Raw genomic sequence first — 24091 nt, 5'->3', positions numbered from 1 at the left:
GGGTACTTTTGCTCTGCTTACAAAAAAAAAACCCGAAGCTGAAATTACAAACTGCGTTCTACCCCAGCCAGATTCATGACTCTACTGATTATTATTCTCAGCCTTCCACTATTGCTATGTTGCCTGTCTTTTTCTTTAGAATTATTACACTTGGTGGAGAGCAGAGAAAAGGGTGCAAAGGAGGAGCGCACAACCCGGGAAGTATGACATTTCTCTGCCGCCAACAACAACAAAATCAACTACAGACAACACAGCGCTGGTTTGCAGGGGAGCAAAGAGAAAAGACAGCGGAGTCATTTCTAACTTCATCCTGCTCATCACTACCCTGAGGCTACTGCTGCCCGACAGGAGAGGGATCATGATGGCCATTGACAAGGGGCGGGCAGGGATTCTGAAGGACAGTATTATCTCACCGAGAGACTTAAACCTGAATCACTGCCCCAAGCCCGGGCTTGCTCCCCAGCAGTGGGAGAGCCCTACATCCCCCGACGCCTCATACACTCCCTGGGCTGCTGATCCCCCGGGGATCCTTCCCTCTCTCTGCTGCGAGCACGGTCAGCCGAGGCTGTGCATGGCCGGCGCTCTTGGATTCCCTTCGGCTTCTCAGTGCGCGCAGGGCGGCCGCGCCCGGGGCAGCGGGACACCCACAGCAGCACCGCCTCTCTCCCCTCTCACTTCATGGCCACGACTCGGAAAACATGGAGTGCGTTCCGCTCCTGCTTTTCGGTGACTGAATTTTTTTGCGAGGTTTTTGTCAGCTTTTCTTTTTTTCTAATTGCAACCTAGATTGCAATTATAAACCTCTAAATCACCCTCCCCCGAAAAAAAAAGCAAATCCCCAATTATCAGGTTATTTTCTTCCTCTCTCCAGGCATTTTTCCCCCTCGCCAGGTGTTTGATTAGTCGGGGTTAAAAAGTTTTTAAAAAGTTATAAATTCGTCGGACCGGGTTAAGAAGAGGAGAGGGGAAAAAAGTATTTCTCCTCTTCTCTCCCTGGAGAGAAAGGAACAAAAAACCAAAGGAAAACAAAAACAAACAAACAAAAAAAGGAACCCCTCCCAAAGCTTCCCCCCGAGTTAAGCAAGAGACTGAGAGGCTCCGACGAGAGCCCGGGACCGTGGCCCGCTCGCTACCCGCAGCCGGCGGGCGCAGGAGGAGCAGTGGAGGAGGAGGTGGTGGCGGTGCTGGCAGCACGGAGAGGAGCCATGTCAAGATAAAGCCACGAAGCCGCGGAGCCCCCCCATCCCTGCCGCAGGGGACACGGTGACCGGGCCGCCCGCTCTGCCGCTGCTCGGCCCCGACCTGGTCCCCATAGTCTAGCTCAGCGCCCCGGGGCCGGGGAGTGGGGAAATGGTGGCGGAGAGAGAAGGAGAAGGAAGAGGCGACGGCGGCGGAAGGAGGAGGAGGAGGAAGAGGACGCTGTCCCTGCGCTAGCGGCTCCTACGGAGGAGGGCGGCGGGCATAGAGAGATCCCGGAGCGGCGTCGGAACAGGACCGGGACGGCCGGGAAGAATGATGAGAGGGCTGAGGAGAGCCTCTTTTCGCCCAGGCGGTCCCGGGACGTCCTCGAGGGCGACGGCAGGAGCGGGCAGGAGGGAGCGGGAGTGCCTGCGCCTCGGCACGGAGCGAGCGCGGAGTGCAGCTGCGCAGCCACCACGGACCGCTCAAAATGGCAGCGCCTGAGTCACACAGGCACCGCCCTACCCGCACCGCCGGCGCGTACCAAGCCCTCATGCCTCTGGGGGGGCGAGGCATTGTTGTGACTGAGGCAGTAAAGCTCAACCTCGGTAACCACTGTGGACACGCCTTGTCGGGAATGGCAGGAAGCAAAGTACAACAGCGGCTTGGAGCGCCTCCGAGCTCTCACCGCGCCAGGAATCCGCACTGCCCTGCACTTTCTTCCCCTCCACCCCCCGCGGTCACGCCTCGTGTAACCGCCCGCTCGCCCCGCGTGGTGCCCGCGGGACATGGACCCGGATGGGGCTGCTCAGCGCCGTTCTCGGGGGGGGTGGAGGGGTGGGGAGAACGACGACGGGCAGGGTGCGAGGCGAAGGGGAGGGAAGAGCCATGCCCCACCCCCCCTCCGCCCGCCCGAGGTGGTATGTGCCTGGGGCAGCTCCCCTCCGTCCCACCCGAACAGCGCCTGATCCCCAAATTCCGTCACCCTGCGGGAATAGTTGAACTTAAGTACTTGTTTGCCTGTAACATCACCAGCCTTAAGCGTGGTGATGTGATAGCTAAACAAGGCTTGCAGTGGCATATTTTGTGTAATTTGGTCCGTCGCGGTTTGTATTCAGCCGGTCCCACGTATGCATAGTAAAACTGTAAATCAAACAACAATTAAAGTCCAACATGTATTCAAAGCTGACATGGCGAAGGGCGTGTCTGCAGCGCTGATCTCACCACAGCAGCCAGTGTGACAGTCCGCGTTCCTCCGTGGCGGCCGCAGCGCTTCTCGAGGAGGCTGGCTAAGTTTGATAAATAAGTAATTGCTGTTCCAGAGACACAAACCTAATCCTTGGAGAGAAGTAAGCGGTTTTATTTCTGCACTACAAGGACAGGCTAATGCCCTCCTTCCCTTCCCGTTCTCTGGAAGGAAGGAGGAATGGCATGGAAGCAGTGGACGCCAAGCGAGGACACGGCCTGCTGTCGGGCGCTCTCCCTGTGGGAAGGCCCAGGGCGAGTAGGAGGAATCGCCATCCCAGCACCGGGCCCGGTCGTTTGCTGGGCCATCCCTGCGTGCCAGGGCAACCTGCTTGCTGTCCGACGTGCCCGGCCCGGGGCTGCTCCCGAGGCAGCGCAGGTTCGCAGTGCCGGGAGCCGAGGGTTGGTGTGTGCCTCAGCACGGCCCGGGCTGCCCGGCTGGGTGAGCGCAGCCCTCCCGCCTTTCCCTGGAAGCTGGCGCCTGTGACTCCACGGAACAGCGGCGATGTTACAGAGATTACAGGCAGAAGACAAGTGCGGGCACCGTCTCACTCACTTGATCGTGTTTCAAAGCCCATGCAGCTTGCCAATGGCACTATCCAGTAATTCCACATTTCAGTGTTTGGTCCCCCAATCTCTTACGTGTCCCTGCCGATCCCCCTTGTTCTCTCCTGGCCCTCAAATTAGTTATTTTCCTTTAGCACGCCTTTCCTCTACAGACCTTCCCTCGGACCTGTCTCTCCTGCCTATCTTGTAGGCAGGAGCTGTGTTCAGCCTTTGGACCTCGTTATCTTCCCTGAGTGTTATCCAGACCCTCCGAAGCAAACAGTCCTCTTGCCTTCCCTGACGTGGGCATTGCCCAGAACATTCCTCTGTTGTTTGGACAAGAAAAGAGCAGAACATAATTTTTACCTACTTAGAGATTGCTGTTCAATCCTAATGGGCAAGGCAATGCCGATGGAAAATAACCCTTTATTTGGTGTAAAAAGCAAGGCAAGTAAATAGGAGGATCACATTAGCTCTGCACTTCTGTGCCTATTTCAGACTGACATGAGTTTTTTAACAACAACACCAGGCTGTCCTTCAGTAGAGCAGTGTTTAGATAACAGCTCTTCCAGCCAGTTCGGTCCAGTTTTGTTTTCCACGCTGCCCTGTGCGACATTTTGTGCTGCAGTCTTGCGCCCGCTGCTATTTTAAGGCATGACTCACGCTTGGCCTGTGACCCTCTTTGTGCCAGCACAGCGAGAGCTCGGCAGCGCCTGACGAGGGGATTGCCCCGGCACAGAGGCCCGCGGGGGGAACTGGCGCCCTGCCCACCTGCGGGGGGGAAAGGAAGGCGTTTTCTGCCAGCCCAGGGACTCCAGCTGCCCTCTTGGGTGTAGGGATGCAGTCACAAGGGATCGGGCAGCTGCCCAGCCCCAGGCTGAGGAATGCACCCAAAAAATTTTGTCAAATGTAGTGCTGGTGTAAGAGCGCTTTTTCTTCTGGAGGGCTTTATAGTAGAGCTATGAGGAGAGGAATATATATACTTAGATGAAATATACATATATAGATGCGTGTGTCTGTGTGTAAAGGAAAAGGGAGATCAAGTACAAAGTATTTATTACGTGTTAAGCAGCCACCACCTGTCTTCTGCAAACTCAGGCTGCTCAAACCCTTTCAGAAAGGGATGGGGAGCTGGAATCACTCCAGGTTCCTTCTGTAAAGACTGGTGCTCCTCCTTATACAACTTCCTTTCTTTAGCAAGCTCAGAGATTTTTTCCCCTTTTGCTCATTGTCTAGTAAAGGTACCTTGACAATATTTACGCAAATGAGTCAATTAACCAACCCAGGTATGTTTATTATACATTTACATGCAGAAATTTTGCACTATTAAATTAACGAGTACTGGCTGAGTCTTGTCCTACTTTTATACAGCTGTGCTTCTGTTTCTCCATCATGAAGAAGCTTATAGGGTAGAAAAATCACATCATCTTAGTTAAAACATATGTCAAAAAGTAAAATCTCTTAATGGAGAGTTAAGACTTAGCAAAGTAAATACTTGTATGCTATTGATCCATAATTCTCTTGACTACATAATTGCATATTATTGTTATGCTTCATACTGGTTATGCAATGTTGCATCATTTATAAAAGAAGCTTGTGGCCCTGGAAGCTGGGTGTGTATTTTGCAATTATAACACTCGATCCAATGACAGACTGCCTCTCTTCAAATCTAATTTAAAACAATGTAAGGCTTATCACTGAGAAGAAAGGAATGTGCATGTCATACAAAACAAACCTGACAAGTAGGTTGTGGCATTATATGCGGTAATAGTTCTCTTTTTTTGGGCTTAATTCCCATTAACACAGCAAAAATAGTGTTTCTTGTGCACGATAAACCGAGGCTGAGTAAAATAGCCAGCAGAGTGGGTCAGCCTCTGTTTGGCTAGCACAGCACAGACAAAGCTGGTGTCCTTGAGGCTTTCCACAGAGTGAGGAGGACTGTGTACACCAGCACAAAGCTGCAGTCCTGTACCCTTGGAGGAGGCAGGTGCACACAGACCCCTCTGAGGATTGGGATTGCAGAATCAGGGCTGCCATCCTGCAGAAATACAGAATCCAGCACCATGGCAAATGGCCCCTGTGTGAAGGTAGTCATTTACTCTACTTGTCTCAAAAATATATTCCTTGGGAGAGAAAGTGAGTCATGGAATTTTGAGAAGCAAAAGTTTAAAATATCTGGTTGAAAAAAGTTTGAAAGTTTAAAATATCTGGTTGCTGGCTATGCTTCTCTAAAAACCTGGTATTTTCTAGTCACCATGTTGTCATATCCTCACTATTTTCAGTGAAACCAAGGCCTCCTTTGCATAATAACTTGTGCTTTTTCTGTAAATTAAAAACCACTGATAACTTTATAGATACAGCTTGTTGATTTGGGTTTCTTTTTCCTAAAATTTCTGTAATTTCAGAGTCTAATTCCTGTTTTCAAAATTACATGTTTACTCATAAGCATGTGGGCAAGATTGCACTCTTATGCCTCTGCTCTTAATTTCCAGCTTAATGATTAGTTACTTAAAAATTAATAATTTCATGTTAATAAATTGTCAGAAGTTGATATGTATGTAATAGACATATTTAGGAAGAGATTAGATGGATTCTGTTATCTTTCTTCTGTACATTCCACACATACTGTACTGAATGTTAGAAGCAGAATCAGCCCTGAAGCTACTTGCTTCAAAAACAGAACTATGATTAATTCAGTGCCAAATATTTATGCATCAGACAAAAATAAATTCAAATTCTTTGTAAATTCAAACAAGACAAATTAGGTGGTAATTAAAACTCTTTCATATACTTCAGAACATACTGATTCACTCCTTTCTACATTCAGAGAAAACAGTTTCTAAGGCTTAACAGGAATGCTTTTGTGCACAGAAATGTCAGTGTTTAATGTGTACAACATTCCTTATATTGTGTTCTGGATCCAGTAAGAATCACAGAATCATAGAATCACCACTGTCTGCTTCTTGTGATGGACAGCAGTGGACAGAAGAAAATTGACTCTACCCCTGCCAAAAGCAGCACACCACCGCACACCTGTTGCTACAATATTAACCTTCATTTGGCACTTCCTTATGTCCCACCTTCTAGTTTCAGGGGGCTGTGGTCTTAAAATGGGACATAAGTTCTTGGGCATGTGAGGTACTGGTCTTAAACAATGTAGGTTTTGTGTTTTAATCAGCAGATGCTTGCAAGAATAAGGACAAAATTTGAAAAAACTTGGTTTATTTGTTCATTCTGTAAATAATATTCTACTAAATACTTGCAGTCAACAGCAGCTTTAGCTTAATTTATAGCTTTTATAGAGCATGTTTAATTTTTGAATCTTAAAGCACTTTTATAAACTTTTTTTGAAGCTGTGGGTTAGGACCTCACAATATCTTAAAGGATGTTTTAGTGGCTCACTCAGTACTCAACTAGGGAAAAAAATAACCAGGTGAGATGCAGATTTTTCTTTTAACTTTTCACCTCTGAGGCACTCAGGATCACGGTTCACAGGACAATCTTTTGTTCTAACACATGAAATTTGTGTACTCTCTGGAGAGATCTAATTATTAACAGTGGCCATCACCAAAACCCAGTCGGCCTTATGAATTATACCTGGATTGCGCCGCGTACATAACCCACGAGTTTCACTAGCATGCAGCCTTCCGTGCCGATTAACGCAAGGAAAAGAAGACAAACCGTGAATTTCTCGTCGGTAGCACACGAAGCACGACGGAAAAGCCAGAGGCGGAGGGAGGGGAAGCGTGGTGCCACGCTGCCACCTACTGTCACCTTGCGGACTGCGGGGAGCCCTTTCATCCCTGGAATAAATATCGGACAGGGAGGGTCAGGAGAACATCAGCGAGGGACCCCGAGAACCACGGGTCTTAACTGGGTCGGGGATTCCAAAGGCGGCCTCGGGGCTTCCTTCCCGAGCCCTTTCGGGGCTGCGGCCGGGGCAGGAGTGCGGTGAGACATTCCCTGGCCCTCTCCCTGGCTGCTCCTCTGCATCCCAAACACTTACAGGCAGTGCTTACAGTAAACACGAACAAACAGAACCTCTTTTATGGTATTTATGTAATTACATAGTACACAAAATTTTTAAAAATCACAATGAGGTTTACCTGTACTTAATGGGGCAGGTGGTAATAAAGAGTCCTTAGGCAGCCCAGAGTTAGATGATTATCTGCAGAGTACAGAAAGGGCCTTGACAAAAGGCAGTGTGACTGTCAAGTACAAATTCGTCCTTGCCAGCACTTCATTCAGACGGCCAAGTCCAGACTGTCCCTCTGCAATGCTTAGGAAGTTTCCACACACTGGCATGTCAGCAATACAGAACTCCCAAGCTGCCGGAGACCCAACTATTCCCACGTTCTCAGGCACATGAAGTCCTCCAAGTTGTCATTTGCTGTAAAAACTGATAACATTTATCAACAGCAATGGAATACAAAAGCTCTAGAAAGTACACATTCTCTGCTGCCGTGAATGATCTAACAAATTGGCTGAGTTCTATGGGAAACCTCGGTGTGTTTGCTTAGGCTCACTTGAAGTGCAAATAGTCATAAGTATTCATGACAGAGGGTTTTATTTTTTTATGAAACAAACAAGTTTAAATGCATTATGTTGCACTCAGTCCGAAGAAAAATGTATTCTGCTAGCATTGGATTGACAGATTTTTGCATGTAAAAATGTCATAATCCCTGTTCAACTTAAAATTTGGAACTTTAGCTACAAAAGGGGAATTATTACAGTAATAATATATTACTGTAATATAAATGACCTGGATACGGTTTTTTTTTACTTTTTTTTTTGAGGTTTTTATATCGTTATACTGGTTTCCCACAATTAAGGCTATGAATAATCTTCTAATAATAAACTCTCAGTGTTCTTTCTGAGATGGTGTTGGGGTTCTTTACAAACCTTTCTGAACTGAAGAGACTGAACTCTGGGACATGGTGGTTCGTAAGAGGACACGTTCTTCAGCTGGATAAATTGAAGGAGTGGCAGCTTTGTAATAAACCTCCAGATTGTATGCCTCCAGCAAGGAACAAATTAAGAGAAAAAACAAACAAGACTGTCACATCAGAACCATCTCCCATTACCTTGGACCCTTCCAATTACAATATCTCCAAAAGCAGTTATTCCACTTCTGAACTGTAAATCCACCTGAATTTATTTTTTTTTATGAATTAAACCTGAATTTTGAGAAGGTAATGTCTGAAAATTTTCATTTGAAAACATAGTATTTACAAGACATCCAATTTATATATCACAGCCATAAAATGCACACAGTGCCTCTTAAGTATTATTTATGATAGAAATTGATGCATGCATCTAATTTAAATGTTTTGTATCGTTTTTATTGGTTTTTTAAATTTCTGTATAAGAAAAGATAAAATGTAAAAATAGGAACGTTTTATATTATGGTCATGTAGGCACTACCTGTATCAAGATTTTTCTGAAAGGACATTCAATGTGAGTAGGATTTGTGTGCATATATAACCAGTTACACATACCTGCTGGTGTTTTGAAACCTGGACATTTCAAATTTCCTTCCAGAATCAACAAAAATTAAACTAACCTAATAGCATTAGTTTTTTTTTTAGTACTCTAACAGAACAATGTTAATTTAGATGACGTTTCTGCATGTGTTATTTTCATTTGCTGTATAAAAGACAAAGTTTACTGAGGTGACAGCTTGCTTATGATACTGTACTATTCAAAATAACAAGAAGGGACCTGACTGAAAAACTGCAGGACATCATGGAATTGAGTGATGGGCAAATACAGCAATGAAATTCAATGCAGATAAACATCAAAAAATATGCATAAGAAAAAATACCCTAATTTCACACATTGAATGAAAAACTTTGAACTGACCATCACTCAAGAATAAGATCTCAGAGTTACGGCAGATTTTTCCACCGAAATGCCAGCCCAGTGTTCAGCAGTGGCAAATCAAATGCCATCCAGTTCGCAGAAGAGCAGGAAGATGGAAGAGCTTTCATGTCTGGCATGGCTAAGTATGCCTGGGAGAGAGAACTGGAGAGGAGTCTGTGTAACAGTGGCCTAGATGAGGGCAGGTTGTTTGTTGTCCCTTCCAGTACAAGGACTGGGGACATCAAGTGACAATATCGGAATCAGGTTCAAAGAAGAAAAAAAAAAAGATGGTGTTCTTTAGACCAAAGATTATTTGAGTTTTAGAGGTACTTGCCAAAGGATATTGTGGACAATGAAAATTTCAATGGGTCAATGAGACACTGAACAAGAGAGATTAGCTTTATTTCCTGATCCTTGTTTAAAGATTTCTTAATACATCCTTTTTCTATGTTCTGCCTTTCTTGCTTTCATCGGACCGTGACATTCTACTTAAAACATTCTCATAAGTGCCACAGAATTTATTTCCAAACAGGAGACCTACAGAATGGCAGGCTAAATAAATGCTTCTCTCTGTAATTATTCTAATTTCTATTAGCTCCATCATATTGCCTGGGAAAAATGTTGGTAGCTGTTCTGTGAGACCTTGATTATAAGGAATATGTCCTTAACTCAACAAACTGTTTATTCACAAGTCAGCAGAAGATACTATTAGTATAAATAAAAGATAAATGTGCAAATATTTGCAAGAATATAACTGTCAAGTGGCTTCTAACAAATTTAACAGCACGCCTGAGGCATAACTAATAAGAGCTGTTGTCTATATCATGCGCAAAATTAGTGTTGTGTAGCAGTTATTGTGGCTTAACACTGCTAATTTCCTTCCCCGGTTCTGCAGGTTGTACCTTGTTTAGGCAGGAGTGATGAGAATAAGGGGAGACGTGATTAAATCTGATCTGGCACAAGTCCTTTATCAGTAAAACAAAACAAAAAATCAAACCCAAAAGCCAGAAGCAACCAAACCCCGCAGGACAGCGCGCAGCAGCGCGCGCCCCCTCAGCGCCGGCCGCGACGCGCGGGGCGGGGGGAGCGCGGCCCGCCATTGGCTCGGAGAGTGCCCCGGCCTCACGTGACCGCCGGCGCGCTCCTTATAGCGGCGCGCCGGGCACGAGAAGGCGGCTGTGTGTGCGAGCGCGCGCTGCGGGGTCCGCGCGGGATCGGCCGCCGGTGAGCGGGGCCTTGGGGCCGGGGGAGGGGCGGGAAGGACGAGGAGAGGCGGGAAGGGGCCGCTCTCCGTCTCGGCTGAGCCCCTGCCACCGGCGGTGGGTTGGGGCCGCGAGGTTCCGTGGCCGAGTTTGGGTGTTGGCGGGCTCCTGCCTCGCTATCCCCTATTGGCCGCGGCGGCGCGCGGGGAGGGAGGGGCCCTGCGAGCGCCTGGCGGGAGCGGGACCGGGGGAATGGTGTGGGTGAGTGCCCCGTTCCCCACAGCCATTTCGGGTGTGCGCCTGGGACAGCCCCGCCAGCACTGCGAGCTCCGGGCGGGAGCGGGGCAGGAGGATAGTGTGAGTGAGTGCCCCGTTCCCCCCTCAGCCGCTCCGGGTGTGCGCCCGGGACAGCCCCGCCAGCACTGCGGGCTCGCCTGGCGGGAACAGGGCCGGGGGATGGTGTGGGTGAGTGCCCCGTTCCCCACAGCCATTCCCGGTGTGCGCCCGGGACACCCCGCCGGCCTTGCGGGAAGGCCGCTCCGCGCTGTGCGTTCCCGCCGCTCGTGTCTCGGTGCAGCCCCGGGAGGGCTCTGCAGGGGCCCGCTGACCGCGCCGTGCGTGGCTGACTGCTCACGGCAGCCATGAAGGCCGGTAATACGAAATTATAATGGTCTCTAGCTAGTGTTTCCCGAACTTCAGGAGTAGAGGGATGCTGTGTTAATTTTAGTGTTTTTCTCTTGCAGTTGATCTCATGAATTCCAAAATGAAACAGAAGTTGACCGCAGAGAAGTCCTCAGGATCTTTGCAGGTATAGGCTTTCAAGCCTTGAAGCTAGTACCTCTCTGTGACACAAGCTTCTCTGTCCACTGAAGGAATATAAAGGGATCTGTTGCAATGTGCTTCCACCTGGCTTATGTCCATTTGGCTTGAATAACCTCCTGGCAGACATTGTGGCTTGGGAACATGCTGTCCTGCTTGGGTCTATGTGCTTATGACTATTTTTTTTCCTATTGCTCAGCAAGTCCTTTTTACTTTAACACTGAGCTTACTGTCTCTCCGTTTAGTTTTTCAGGGTTGGTTTGGTTTGTTTGTCCTGACTATGTGCCTTTGCTTACTGAATCTGTCTGGCTTATGCTTAGGGGGGTTGTAGGGTAGGTTTTGTAGGCTGTTCTTTATGGGTGGGAACGTCTGAAGAGTACTGTCTGCCTTGTGTTGGACGTGTTTTAACGGAGGTATTCAAGCAGGCAATTCACTTTCTAAAGTCACCTTTGTGAATAATAGTTGCCTTGGAATTGGTGGAAATGCTTAAACAGTTTAAGTTTTTAAGAGTTAACTGATTAGGTACAAACTTTAGTAACTTTTCTTGGTAAATCTTTTAATGTAGGCCCTAATCAGAATGGTACAAAAGTGTATAAAATAGAGGCTAGTGGCTCTTGTATGATGACCCATAGTGACTGGAATGGAAGCTTCAGGTATTAGTGAAAATTGCCAATTGATAAGTCTGATTTATGGCACTCTTGTCCCATGGTGTCTCTAGGGTATGAATTGCTCGGTGTGGCTTTTTGCACTTTCAGTGGGTTAACTTGAGTATTGGCCAATAATTTCTTGGCAGAGTATAGCTAACTCTAATCCTAAGTAACAGCAAGCAGTGTCTGCCCCACGGTGTGATTCCTGTTCCCACAGCAGTTAATGTTTGTCCTTTAGTGGAACAGTAGGATAATTGGTGGCAGGAACTACCGTGGGAAAGGCGAGCTCTTGTCCTGTGAAGCACGGTGTGAATCGGTGACTTTCTCACGCTGGCGTGGCATTGTGTCCTGGCTGCTCTCGCTTGGTTGTCTGCCATTGTTTGCTATCCCGTGGTGGCAGTGTAACCAACCCAGTCAGAAAGCTTTGATGCAGGAGAGAGGCATTTATGCATGATAGCAAGGGTGATAAACATACTGGTTAGACAAAACAATAGCCTCTCTGGATGGGAGCAAGGAAACTTTTGATCCATTTTAATGGATAATCAAAGTAACACGTCTATTTAAATGAACACTGTTTGCTGGTGTGTTCACAGGTTACAAAAACAGCTACTGCCTGATGTGCCTTTTACCACCTAACCGTGCAACTGCAATCACTTTTGTCCCTGTCCCCAAGGGTCTGAGACTGCTGCTCTCAAACTCAAAGTTTGAGGGGTCCAGCTAAAGTCACTGGCCTTGAAATCTAATCAGATTTCTGCTGAAGTTCTTTTATGAAAGGTAATGTTTCCTAAGAGGCAGGGATGGATTGACCATAGCTTCATGTGATTAAGATCTATCTCTGGTAGAAATAATTAGATCCCTTTCCTTACAAAAGCCTTAATATAGACTACAGTGTCTTTTTTTTTTTTTGTCTTGAAAAGATGAATTGTGTTACCTTAATGGAAGCATGATGGATTCCTAATTTTCAGTTGATGTAAAGAAGAGTGGCTGCTGTCTGACCCATTTCTGTCTTTTCAGAAGTACCTCACTGACAGCCCATGCAGTGCTGCCCGAAGACCGACTCTTAAAATGATCCAGCCTTCAGCAGCTGGTAACCTGGTTGGCAGGCATAATGAGGTATAAACTAAAAGATAATTTGTAAATATGGAATTATTTCTAGTTATAGTGAAGTGCTTTTGAGCTGGTAACTGAAAACTAATATATTTGAAAAAAAATACAATGTGCTAACTAGAGTGACACAAGCTATCTATTGTTCTAGTAATAAACATTATTAAACCTAGCAATTTCTGAGTTCTTTGGGTATTAAGGAAGATGTTTAAACTAGAACTATAATTTGAAGAAAGCAGGACTTGGAGATTTACTTGCAGCCATGAGTGTGCAGGCTTAGAAGTTTGTATTTTTGTGTAGGCTGAGATGTTGCTCTAAACTTAAACCTGGCCATGTTTTATGCAGAAGAAATCTTCGGTCAGAAGGAAGCTCTGGAATAACAAATTTGCCTCAAAGGCTTCTAAAGCTGAGGTGTCTGTGGACAAGGAGCAAGAGAATGAGAATGATGTCATTCAGGCTGAAGATCTCATGATGAAAGGTATGTGGTAATTCCTGAAATGTTTTCTTGCACTTTAAATGCTATGCTGCTGTTGGAGTGCTAGTTGAAACATATTTCCTTTGTCATTTAGATAAGGGCTTTGTGGGTTTTTCGTGATGTCTAGCATGAGTTGATGATACTTATCCTCGATATTAAATAAAGTATCGATGTGTAGTATTTAGGAAGGAGTTCATGATAACCAGAAGCTGAGAAGCATTGTGTGCAGCAGTGTTAAGGAGTCTTGTAGTTTGTTATTTTGGCTGGGCTATAAGTTTTCCAGTGACTGATAATTAAGTTGAAATGAAAGCCTGTTCTGCCACAGCGTGTTGTTTGTGCAGTTTCTCAGAACAGTGTGGACGGTGACTTGGAAGTAACACTTCTGTCTCCCACAAAGTGCATGTTCAGAGCAGCATTTGCAGATGTGGCCATCTTGCAGAGCCTGCTGCCATGCTTGAGGCACCTTCCTGAAGGCACTGCAGCCATTAATGCAGTGTAGGACCTGTTCCCTGTGAGCTTGTGTCACTACTTGTAGTTCTGCAACTAATCTTTGAAAACACTATACAGAGTGAGTGCTTAGTATCACTGCTCATAGAACACTTGAATACAAGTTGGATATCTTAAGGTGCTCTGAAGAAGTCAGTCTTACCACAGACTTAATGTAGCCTCTTAAATTCAGGGGATCCTTCATCTCGGTATTGGAAAGAAGTGGCTGAAGAGAGGAGGAAGGCTCTGTATGAAGTGCTTCAAGAAAATGAAAAGGTAGGTACTCAAAGATGCCTAACTGCTAAGGTTACCTGGCTGTTGTCTTCCTCTTCTAACATTTTGTTATTTGAACTCAGCTGCACAAGGAAATCGAGCAGAAGGATGGTGAAATTGCCCGTCTAAAAGAAGAAAATGAAGAGCTGATGTCCCTTGCTGAGCATGTGCATTATATGACCAGTGTGATTGAGGTACTCAAAGTAATTTCCAGTTAATGTTGTGGAACAAACCAGTGAGAAACCAGCCAAAGTATTTATAATGAATCATGACTTCTGTTATATGTGCTCACATGACTTTTCATTTTAAATTGCTCTCTGACCTGTTTACTGCAGGATAACTCTTATTCTAGAGTCAAAAAGCTCCTTCTAGGGGATTAATTTTTCCCATCTTAGAACCTAGGAGTAGTGAGAATATGAAGATGGATGTTTTCAGAAGGAGCAATTCAACCTACTCTCTTAACAGAATTAGGATTTGCATATTGCAGATTGTGATAAGGGAAGGAAAAGTTGATTTTTCAGTTTTTTGGGACGACTTAAATTCATGTGCTTAATAGGTTGGTACTGGCTATGTCCTTTGAGAAACTGAACTTGAAACAGAGTCACAAAATAGAGCAGTGAGAGGGAGCACCATTCTCTTTAAGGTGAAGGTTTTCTTGTCAAGGCACAGTTTCACTGCCCAAAAAGGGGCTGTACACAGAGTCTCTAGGGTTCATAAACTCAAATTTCCTAACAGCTCCCTCTCAGAGTTCCTTGGGATGAGTAGTTGTAGCCACTAATTCCATGGCTCCTTCAGCGGCAGAGGATTTTTTTGTAAGAGCCTCTGAAGCTGTGATAAATACATAGATAGGTGTGGAGCCTTGATGTTGTGGCTTTCAGGTTGTTTTTTGCAGGAATTAAGCTGGGTGCCTGGCAAATACTTTGAGTCTGTGATGGCTAAACTGAGAGGTGGAAACAAAATGCAATATTATTCAAGTAACTTGTGTAATCAAGAATTAAATTTCATCAAGTTACTTTTCAGTTAGTGCAGTTATTTAGCTCAGCCTTGAAAGACTGCTTTGCTACACTTGAAATTTTTTGGGGTTTGGGGAGTACTGCTTATTAGTGATAAATCTGCTGGCAGAAATTACATTACTTGAGGAGTTGGACTAATATAGTTGGGAACTTCTCTACTGTTTCTCAAAAGTTAGGATCACTTATTAATTCTAAGCTGCTCCCTTCTGAGGCATAAATGAGCCTTAAGGGATCCATCAAACAACCAGAAGCTTCAAAACCAGCCTCTTCACAGTCCTGTTTATCTTCCTTAGGTTGGGTTAGGTGAGGAACTTCTAGGTTGATCAAGTGCTAGATACTTCTGGATCTTAAAGCTCATCTTGACTTAATATAGCTTTATCATCTCTAACTAAAAATGGAGTAAATTGGTTGTACAGTAAGTTTTCTAAAATTAAACCTATAGGGTACTATAGTAAATACTTAACTTGGGAACTAGTTTTGCATGAGATGAAACCTGTCCTACTGAAGAACCTAAGGAAAACTGAACAAGTAAATGTGGTTTGCAAGTTAAGAGGTAGTAATTTGAGTTGAACTTGTATCTTAAGATTTTTGTAACTGAGGAATGCTTTGATTATATCAATAACCTCCCAATGAAGGTAATTAGTTGGCTTAATTTCATACGCAGAATCTTATTTCACTATTTCATAGTTATTAAGTAGAAAAATATTAAATTTGCTGTCTTCTGTTTCTTTGTAGAGGCTAACTGGGCAAGCGCCTGACAATCTTGAGACACTGGAGAGTCTGGCTCTAGAGGAATCCAGACAGGAAAATGAAGAGCACAACTGTGGAGATGAGGCAGACCATCCTTCTGAAGAAGAGCCATCACAAGTATTGTCTGGTTTAAGGGAGAATAGATCAGATCTTCCTTCAAAGGAAGCAAGCCATTTGCAACTGGAATGACAACCTTTAAATAGGCTTTTGTATGTGGCTTTTAATTGCAGACTTCCTCTTGAAAGGACATACTAAACCTCAGGTACAGAAACTCTTGTGGGAGCATTACAGATGTTGGTATTTTTAACTGGAATTATGTAGCAGTGGGAGGAGTATCTGAATACTGCATGGAAAATTTACTACAGGCTGCATGTAGTTGCCTGTAGGAAACGCAAATACTGTGTATTTCAACTGTTGTGTAAATATCTTTCTTATCAGTTGGTCTGACATGATGCATGAAAATTGATAAATAAATCTTTGCATTACCAAAATAGTGTATTGATTGACAGGGAATGGTTAATCCTTGGTACAAATCAATTATGACTCCTGTAGATGGAAGCTTTCAAGTTTTTAGGGGGAATGCCTGGGCAGGTTTTAGTTCTTTTTAGGTTTGCAGAATTCTGGAATTTTTTTTTTTGTGGATGCTTTTGCTTTTTTTTTGTGGATGGGGGGGGCGTGGAAGTAAAAATTTGTGTGCTGTTGGTGAGGTTTCAGAAAATCTTCCTGGGTAATGAGAGTCAAAATCTAAAGGTCAGTTAGATTTATGATTTTCAGGTTTTTTAAAATTAATTTCCCCTGCCTGCTAAGGAAACATTTTGCAATCTGTGTAATGAGAGTTTAAGTAGGAAATATTAGACCATTTATTTTAGTAATACTTTAATTGGCTTATGAAGAGAAGGTGATATGTTCTTGGTCCCAGTAGCAGCTGTACTGAAAACTAGGTGGAGACAAAGCAGCCTATACTTCAGAGCTGTTCTGAAAGAAACTCGGTGTTTTCAAGGTACTGCTCTGGTATTTACCAAGAGATGAGACACCCTTTTACCAAGGTACTTCGGTTCTGAAAGGTTTTCAGGAATAGAAAAGGTCTTTAAAACCTTGAGCACCTTATCTGGTATCTGCATGGGCTGTGATGGAGTAGGAAAGTTGGACACAGATTTTCCAGTACTGAGGGATCTCCAGGCAGTTGTTCTGTAACAAGGCTTTAACCATGGGGGCTGTTGCCATATCTTGGGAGGAGCCTAAAGCTGAGTGGCTTTCAGGAGGCAGAAGTGAACAGAAGCATCCTGAGTTGTGGATCTCTCTGGCCTTGCCAGAGATGGTTGCTGCAGGATGTGTGAATGACTCCGGAGCTATCAGGTTGGCACCTTTATATTCCTTCTGTTTTACTTCCCGTGGCTGTTGATCAGTTAACAGATGTTTTACAAGTGATTTCAGTTGTGACATCCAGGAAATGGCAGAAGCCGCTGAAGGAGGTAATACTCCTGGCTGCCATTTTACCTCATGCATGCTCACTAGAAAATGAGGCGTCACAATTTCTTGCGGGCTTTGTAGGCACGAGATTCTATCTTCCAGTGTGTGCTCCAGGGGCTGCTTAGACATATTCCTTTCCATCACAGGATGAAGAGGTGAGAAAGGTGTGTCCTTTATTTTGCACTGATGCTGTCTTGAAGAAGAAACAAAACTGGGTGCTGGGCAAATGCCTTGCAGAGTAACCTTGGCTTTCTGTTAAGGAGAAGTGGATAATGCTTGTCAAGTGACTTAGACCTCTCCTATCTCACATTCTAAGCAACTTTCTTAACAAAGTAATTCCACATTAGTAAATAAGGAAACATAAATTTCATTTTGATGTAATTGTTTTTTGCAGTTCAATTTAGTTTAAGTTATTGATAACTCTAATTTTTAGAGGTGGCTTTATTTTTAAACATCAGGCATATTGTATTTGCAGAGGCTGTAGAAGGGAAGAAAGGACTGTGGCATGACTAGCAGACCAAAATGAGACAGCAAGAGCAACTTTTCCACTATTTCACTTCCTGCTGTGTCAACTGCTGTAGTACAGGTGCTGTTGGAACAGAGCTGCCAGATACTGCACACAAATTCTGGATTTGTCTCTATCTGTCTTTCTTACTTTCAGGCGGATCAAGAAGAATGCTTTAGGTTTAAATCTTATGCTTTTTCTGGATTGATTTTATTTAAATAAAAAGATGTGACAGTCTGTTGATATGCTGGATCCTTCTGTTGAAATAGACTGTGTACAAATAAATCATGGAAGTTCTGCAAGTAGTAGATGGATGTATTGCAGCATTTGGCCCACCTATAACCGAGTAAATTTTTATATCAAAAAGGCATATGCCACTTAGTCATACATATTAATGCTTTAAACTATGACTATTATGGTTTTATTAAGTGCAGTTTGTTAGCAGATAGTTTGCTGTATAATTGGAAAAAAAAACCTGATGCCCCAGAAGGTTAGGTGTGAGAGCTGAAGTGCCACAGTAATAAAACCTCTACACATGCTTTGTCACAGATGCACTGAACCTTGACCAAACGCTAACTGTACCTATTCTATGAGGCATTAATGTATGGAAATGTTCTCAGCAGTTTTAGGATGCTGCAATAACTGCTGTTTAAAGAGTTCTAAAAGGATTGAGTTTGTTTGTTTTGAAAATTCTTAAGTGCTTTTATGAACATGCATGCAGTAGCACTGTGCTACATATTAAGTCTAGGAACTTGGTATTTATGTGCTCACAGCTTGTCAAAGGTGAAATAAACAGGGCCAGGAGACTTCTCCTTTATAATGCCTTTATTAAAAGTGATCAGCTCAGGATTGGGCGGCTCGGCAGGGCTGCAGTCCCCGTCGCGTCTCCCAGGGCAACTCAGAGGAGGAGGATATGCGCAGCTCCGTCCACTGGGGGCAGAGCCGGGGGATCCAGTCCTCGTGGGAGCTTTAGGGCATGAGGTCCCCGTCAATCTCGGCGCTGGGGACGACTCCCGTGGTCAGGGCGAGAGGGGCTCCGCATCTCTGCAGGCTCAGCACTTGGCTCCTCACATCCAGACATCACCTTAGTCTCTCAATTCGTAATTGGCTCGTTGTTTTTGGGGTTTTCTCGTTGCATTTCGAGTCGGGGTCCCACAAAGCATTCTGGACTTTGGAGTCACTTTGCATAACCCCCTCCCCCACCCTCTCAGGTGTCTTCCCTATGTTGTAAGAGAGCACAGCCTCGGGGGAAGGGTCCACCGCACCCAGCCAGGCTTTTTACTAATACAAAAGAAGAGATAAGCCTCAACGACCCGGTATTACAATAACAAAGCACTAAGTATCCTGGCAGAGACCGACCTGACGGCGTCCCTGCAACTCCCTCTCACAAAAAAAATATTAACTGAATTTTTGTTCATAACAAAAGGTGTAGAAATTATACAGAGATTTGTTTGTGATTAGTTCTCTTAAAATCGGACATTTTAGGTATATAGGGAAACTCATTTATCACTGGAACACAGCTCTGTAGCAGCTGAAAATCAGCATCAGTAAAGGCAACCTGTATATCCAGCTAAGTTACAGAGAGCATTTTATCTAGCACAATAAAAGTATCAGTATTGGAACCTAACTACAGAATGTGATTCTTTCCAAGAAATCCAATGTATGTGTGCTACCAGCAAAAGGAGTCCCCACTCTTTCACTGCACAGGATAGACACAATCTTGTCTTTCCCTGAGGCAGGCTCAGGCTCTGGAAGTGGGATGTATCTACAGTGTCCTTGCACTTCTGCCATAGAATGTGCATGTCTGAACAGGGCTGAATTTCAGCCATGCAAGAGCAAAGGGGAGGTGAGGCATTTGCAGGTGTCACATGTTTCAAGAATGAGCAGCTATGGCAGCGACAAGCAAACCATGGGGCAGGTGGGTTGTTTGTATGAGGAAGAACTCATAATTGGTTTACACTAAAAATTGTTGTTTTTGCTAAGTACCCATTGTACTTAAGACTATGTGTGGAGAAATTAATTAGACCATAACAGCTTCTTGTTTGGGCAGCTGAAACTCCCTTGGTGTTTGGCATGGGATTGCTTATGTGAGGGCTGCAGCATTGTCCTGGGCTGCAGCTTGTGGTGTGGCCTCTGCCTAAGTCATGAAGTTAGTCATAGGTTATTTTTGTTAAGAACATGTGATGCACGTTCATTTACTTTTCCTCAAGGGCCATCTCAGGTTGTTTTCAGAACTGGATTTAAGAGTTTAATAAGATGATGTGCAAACTTTGCCAAGGCTGTGCTTTTCCAGCACTCCAACTTCTTAAGACTCCAGCTTAAGACTGAGCTGCATTGTCATCAATGTTTTTTTTCAGCATTTATTGTTTATTGTGCTGTTCATTTCTCTTTCCATTATTGTAATAAGACAAAGCAATTCAGCAGCTGATAATATTGTTATGAGGAACTCTAATTTGCTGCTGTTTGTGGAACTGCTGGCAGATGGCTGTAATGAAATGTGATCAATTTGGAGGACGCATCTATCCTACCCTCAGGGACACTGCTGCTATTTGAACCTGGGTGCTGTGGATCCTCTCCTCAGGACAATCCCACTGCAAAGCAGGAGCCATACCTAAGATAGAGTGTCTGGCAGTTGTTGACTCCTAATTTTGAAGTTGACATTAATGATAAGCATTATTTATCAAGTATAATTTATGAAGTATATATTACAGACTGCAGGACAGGATGAAGCTATGGAGGATAACTTTTCTGTTGTGTCTGATGGACACAACAGCCTTGCCAGTAACAGTGTGAAACTGGGCAGCCTAACATGCTGCTGTTGTGGCTACAGTAGTAGAGGGGTGCTGCGGGTTTCTATTTATGGGGCCACATGCTGAGACAGTGACAGCATGGCAGGGGTAGTAAAAACCACCACAGCACAAGGTAAGGATACCTTTACCACCAGATAAACCAACCCCTTTCCCAAGTGCACTTGTAGCAAGCTGCCTGTCTCTTCCATCTGCACTGCTGCAGAGCTACTTTGTATGGGAACTTTTTCCTAACACACTTTCCTGGGATAGCCCTGACCTTTGAATTTGTCCAAGTAAGCCTGCTGCAGCCCTAAGAACTTTTGTAATTACTGCCTGCTGCTTCCTTCTTTACTGTTGGTAAGCATGAGCCTTGTGATGCTCACCTCTGTGCATCTGGTTTTTCCTACTCTACTAAGGAGTGTGTTAATGTGCCTGGAAAAGGCAGCGTTGTCAGCTCTGCAAGAAAAGAAATGTACAAGCTTGGAGACAAAGAAATGGTTTGGTCATTTTTCTTTGCCTTCAGGTTTTGGAAGCTTTGTCACAGCTGTCATGAATCCTGGCTGCAATGGTGTAGCAGATCAGCTTTAGGCTAGTGAACTTCTCCAAGGGTGGCTTTAAACTACAATGATATGAGATACACCCTCCATTTGGTGCAGTACCTCTGAATGTGAGCTGCTCCCTGATCTTTCTGGCTTTGGCTGCTCCATAGGCAGCTCTACATTCCCCAAGGTGTGTCAGCCTGAATGTTTGAAAAGGGAAAATGACTGGAAGGAATGTCTTCTGTCTGAGGAGAGTCTGTCTTCATAGAAGGGAGGAGTAATCAATGCAAGTTGGGTAACAATCCTGGAGCCTCTCCAGCACATTTTCTGGCAGTCCCTGTGGAGCCTTCCTTGGTAACTATCTTGAATGATACACAAAACTGGCTTGCTCTGAACTTAAACTATGAGCCTGACAGTGAAGAGGCTGCTGATGGAAAGGGGGACTGTACATATGGACTGATGTGCTTAGTAATTAAAAATAATCTTTATTATAACTTAAATGTGGTAGGAAATATGGTGAGTACAAATGCCACAAAACTAAAAGAAAAAAATTTTAAAAAAAAAATAGTCGATACAAAAGGACACCTTGAAAGAATTCAACTGATGGGACATGTGTAGTATAAAAACCATAACATGGCTACTCCACCTTCTGCAAAAAGAGTTTATATTCCTCAGTAAACAAGTAAACATTTTGCAGTGTACAAAATGTACTTCTTTAATTAAAGGAAGAATATATATATTTATAAATATACAGATATGTACATTCTTGTAACATTCACAGTAAAAAAAACAAAACGAATGACCCCTGCCTGCCAAAGTGTTTGGCTCACAAGGTTTCCTCTTGATGTGAACTGTTTGCAATTTTTTCTATGTTGTCTATGCAAATTTGGATACTTCAATTGACATCTAAATAGCATTTCATGCATAATGAACACAGTACAGGAACACTCTTCTGTTAAATTCTATTCACCTCTGTTACCTTAAGGCTTGTAATCAACAGTTTGAAGCACTCGCTGTCTTTCAGCCTTGCAGTGCAGGGAGGGGGGTGCATTCACTTCCCCCTCTGTTTATTACTGCCTCCGAGGTCCACTTGTGTTTGTTCTGTTCTTTATATGGAAATCACTCTATAGAAACTACGCTCCTCTAATTAGAAGGTACAAAATCCAATCCTGCCTGCAACTTGCAGGACAAAATGGTTTTGGGGACTCATGCAATTAGCGGTATTCACTCCTCCTTCTCAGAATAAATAAATGCTCTTTTACCTTTTCATTTAGTTTTCAGAAACCTACGTGATTGTTTGATCCCCCTCAGAAATTGCTGGATTAATGATGGTTTGCTGCTGGAGGGCAAGAGAAGGGAATAAAAGACCAGTGGAGGCATTTAGAATGAGTCACCAAAGTGACGCCTCCCAGGGTTTACATCATGCTGTTTCTCAAGGCAAAACTTGCAGAACTTTCCTGTATTTCAATTCCAAGACACAACTGAGAAAGCTGAGCAGCGTTTCCTGCCACTGGAGTGTTGCTGGGGACACTGCATGGCAGCAGACACTTCATTTGGGATTCAAGGGAAAACTCTGCATGCCTGCTCAGGTGGCCTCCTGCTTGTCCTTGATAGATACGGTATCACACGTCTCAAGCTTTCACAACAACTTCAAGGAAGTAAATATAATAGGAAAATATATGGAGATGTCAAATTCTAAAAACCTCACAGAAATCTGTTGAGGCTGAATAACTGCAATTATATAATTTGTTTAGAATCAGTCACGAAAGTATTGTTCCTCAGCATCCAACTGTTCCATCATGAGCTGCAACAAGGAGCCAATAGGAATCCTTAAGCTGGATTTTAGATTTTGCTTTTCTTGAAGAAGTCTGTAAATTGCTACATTTTGGAACATTCTCATAGCATTCTTTAAAGTCTTCCTTTTGTTTCCCACAGTGAAGTGCAGCTCCATCCTACTTTAATGCCTGTTAAATATTAGCAGGTTCTTTTCCACCTAAAAAGCTGTGGCAGCTTCAGTTCCACGGCGGCTTCCAACTTTAACAAATTCTCGGGGAAATTTGTCCAGCTGTTCATATGCCAGTCTCCCATCTTCACCTGAATGCAAAACGATAAAGCTTAATAATGCCTTATGTCATTCCCCTAGAACATTTCAATACTGTTAGAAGGTACTGATTGGCCAGTAACTTCTACCCCCTTCTTAAACTTTATCTTGTTAGAAGCAATTTCAGAAATTATTTGGAAAAGTTAAACATGCTCTGAATGTTCAAACTATTTTTTTTAACTTCCCATGTAACTTGTTTGGTTATCTAAAGCCAAACAGAAGCAGATGTGGCTTGACAGTATCTTGCACACTTGTACTCAATGACCTATTGTGCTTCTCAAGGTCTCAGCTGCTGCTGTGATGTACTTGAGGTAAATGTTTATCCACTTTAGCCTTGGAAAATATAAAGTTTATCCACCTCCCACTTCCTGGCACCTTAAAGAAGTGAATCTATCCAGAATGTTACTTCTATACTGCTGAAAATGAGGAATCAGTATGTTTGCTAAATGTATATTGTGTCTTTCAACCCCTTTTTCCTTAGCTACTGCCATCTATATGCACTTCCACTAAGACAGCATTGAGCCTAATGTGTTGAACTGGCAATAATCAACCAAAAATGGTCTCTATATGTTGTCCAGAAGAATGGCAGAACAATCAGTTTTCAAATGTCCTTGGGCTAGTTGTTTTATAATCTGAGCAATAACACGTCCAACAGCAGACTGAATTCCTGCTGAAGTGGTGAATGGAAGAGAGCATATTTGAAGGGTCTGCATAACTAAAATAACACAAGGACACCTCCCCCACAGAGTAGAAATTCATGCCTAGCTGAAAGGCCAGAAAAACACAATTTTTCCGTGCCACTGAAGTACGGGTGCCCAGAAACTGCAGATTAATTATCAGTTCTTTCTGTTTCTCAACTTCTCCTTTGCTATCCTTCCTTTTGCTACTTCCCCCTCCAGACTCACACAATTCAATTTCTCTTTTTAGCTCATTTTCAAAATGACTGATTTTTAAGAATCTGTATTTTCTGACTTGTTAAAGTCACTCTGTAAAGTTCTATTTCAATTTACAGTCTCACATTGACATAGCTCAGGTGTCTTACATGCTGCTCTGTTCAAAAATAAAATTAAATATTGCTGTAAACCA

General features: G+C 43.9%; 3 protein-coding genes across 9 annotated transcripts in view; 1 reads left to right on the top strand and 2 right to left on the bottom strand.

The window, feature by feature from the left end:
• The first annotated feature begins 9857 nt into the window (after window positions 1-9857).
• Window positions 9858-16092, top strand: GMNN (geminin DNA replication inhibitor). 3 transcript variants are annotated; one of them, XM_064705719.1, is made up of 7 exons: window positions 9858-10056; window positions 10778-10842; window positions 12515-12613; window positions 12950-13082; window positions 13759-13841; window positions 13922-14032; window positions 15587-16092. In XM_064705719.1, exons 2-7 carry the CDS (start codon window positions 10786-10788, stop codon window positions 15788-15790), a joined length of 687 nt encoding a protein of 228 aa, XP_064561789.1. In that variant the 5' UTR covers window positions 9858-10056; window positions 10778-10785; the 3' UTR covers window positions 15791-16092. The 3 variants fall into 3 exon arrangements, with proteins under 3 accessions (XP_064561789.1, XP_064561790.1, XP_064561788.1); XM_064705720.1 differs by lacking the exon at window positions 9858-10056 and adding an exon at window positions 10248-10391; XM_064705718.1 differs by lacking the exon at window positions 9858-10056 and adding an exon at window positions 10456-10685.
• On the bottom strand, window positions 9955-10677 carry LOC135442925 (basic proline-rich protein-like). The gene has a single exon (XM_064703201.1). The coding sequence runs from the start codon at window positions 10675-10677 to the stop codon at window positions 9955-9957; it is 723 nt and encodes a 240-aa protein (XP_064559271.1).
• Window positions 16093-21430: 5338 nt separating the features above from the next.
• The window catches only part of RIPOR2 (RHO family interacting cell polarization regulator 2), a 69219-nt gene continuing 66558 nt past the window's right edge, over window positions 21431-24091 (bottom strand). For 3 of the 5 annotated variants that reach the window (XM_064705712.1, XM_064705714.1, XM_064705715.1), the window contains exon 22: window positions 21432-22998. In XM_064705712.1, coding sequence (XP_064561782.1) covers window positions 22898-22998 — 101 coding nt within the window. In that variant the 3' untranslated portion in view covers window positions 21432-22897. Of the gene's footprint in view, window positions 22999-24091 lie in introns of all 5 variants that reach the window. The other 2 variants (XM_064705713.1, XM_064705716.1) reach the window with 1 other exon arrangement.

The sequence above is a fragment of the Zonotrichia leucophrys genome, chromosome 2 (assembly GCF_028769735.1).
Source record: "Zonotrichia leucophrys gambelii isolate GWCS_2022_RI chromosome 2, RI_Zleu_2.0, whole genome shotgun sequence".
In the NCBI taxonomy this organism is placed as follows: domain Eukaryota; kingdom Metazoa; phylum Chordata; class Aves; order Passeriformes; family Passerellidae; genus Zonotrichia; species Zonotrichia leucophrys.
Note: the sequence above shows the minus strand (reverse complement) of the source record. Positions and strands in the feature narration are given on the sequence as shown.

Coding starts and splice junctions, on each gene's coding strand:
- GMNN (XM_064705718.1), top strand. Junction 12,614..12,949: donor TGGTTGGCAGGCATAATGAG/GTATAAACTAAA, acceptor TGTTTTATGCAG/AAGAAATCTTCGGTCAGAAG. Junction 13,842..13,921: donor TGCTTCAAGAAAATGAAAAG/GTAGGTACTCAA, acceptor ATTTGAACTCAG/CTGCACAAGGAAATCGAGCA.
- LOC135442925 (XM_064703201.1), bottom strand. CDS start 10,677: ATGGCTGCCGTGAGCAGTCAGCCACGCACGGCGCGGTCAGCGGGCCCC.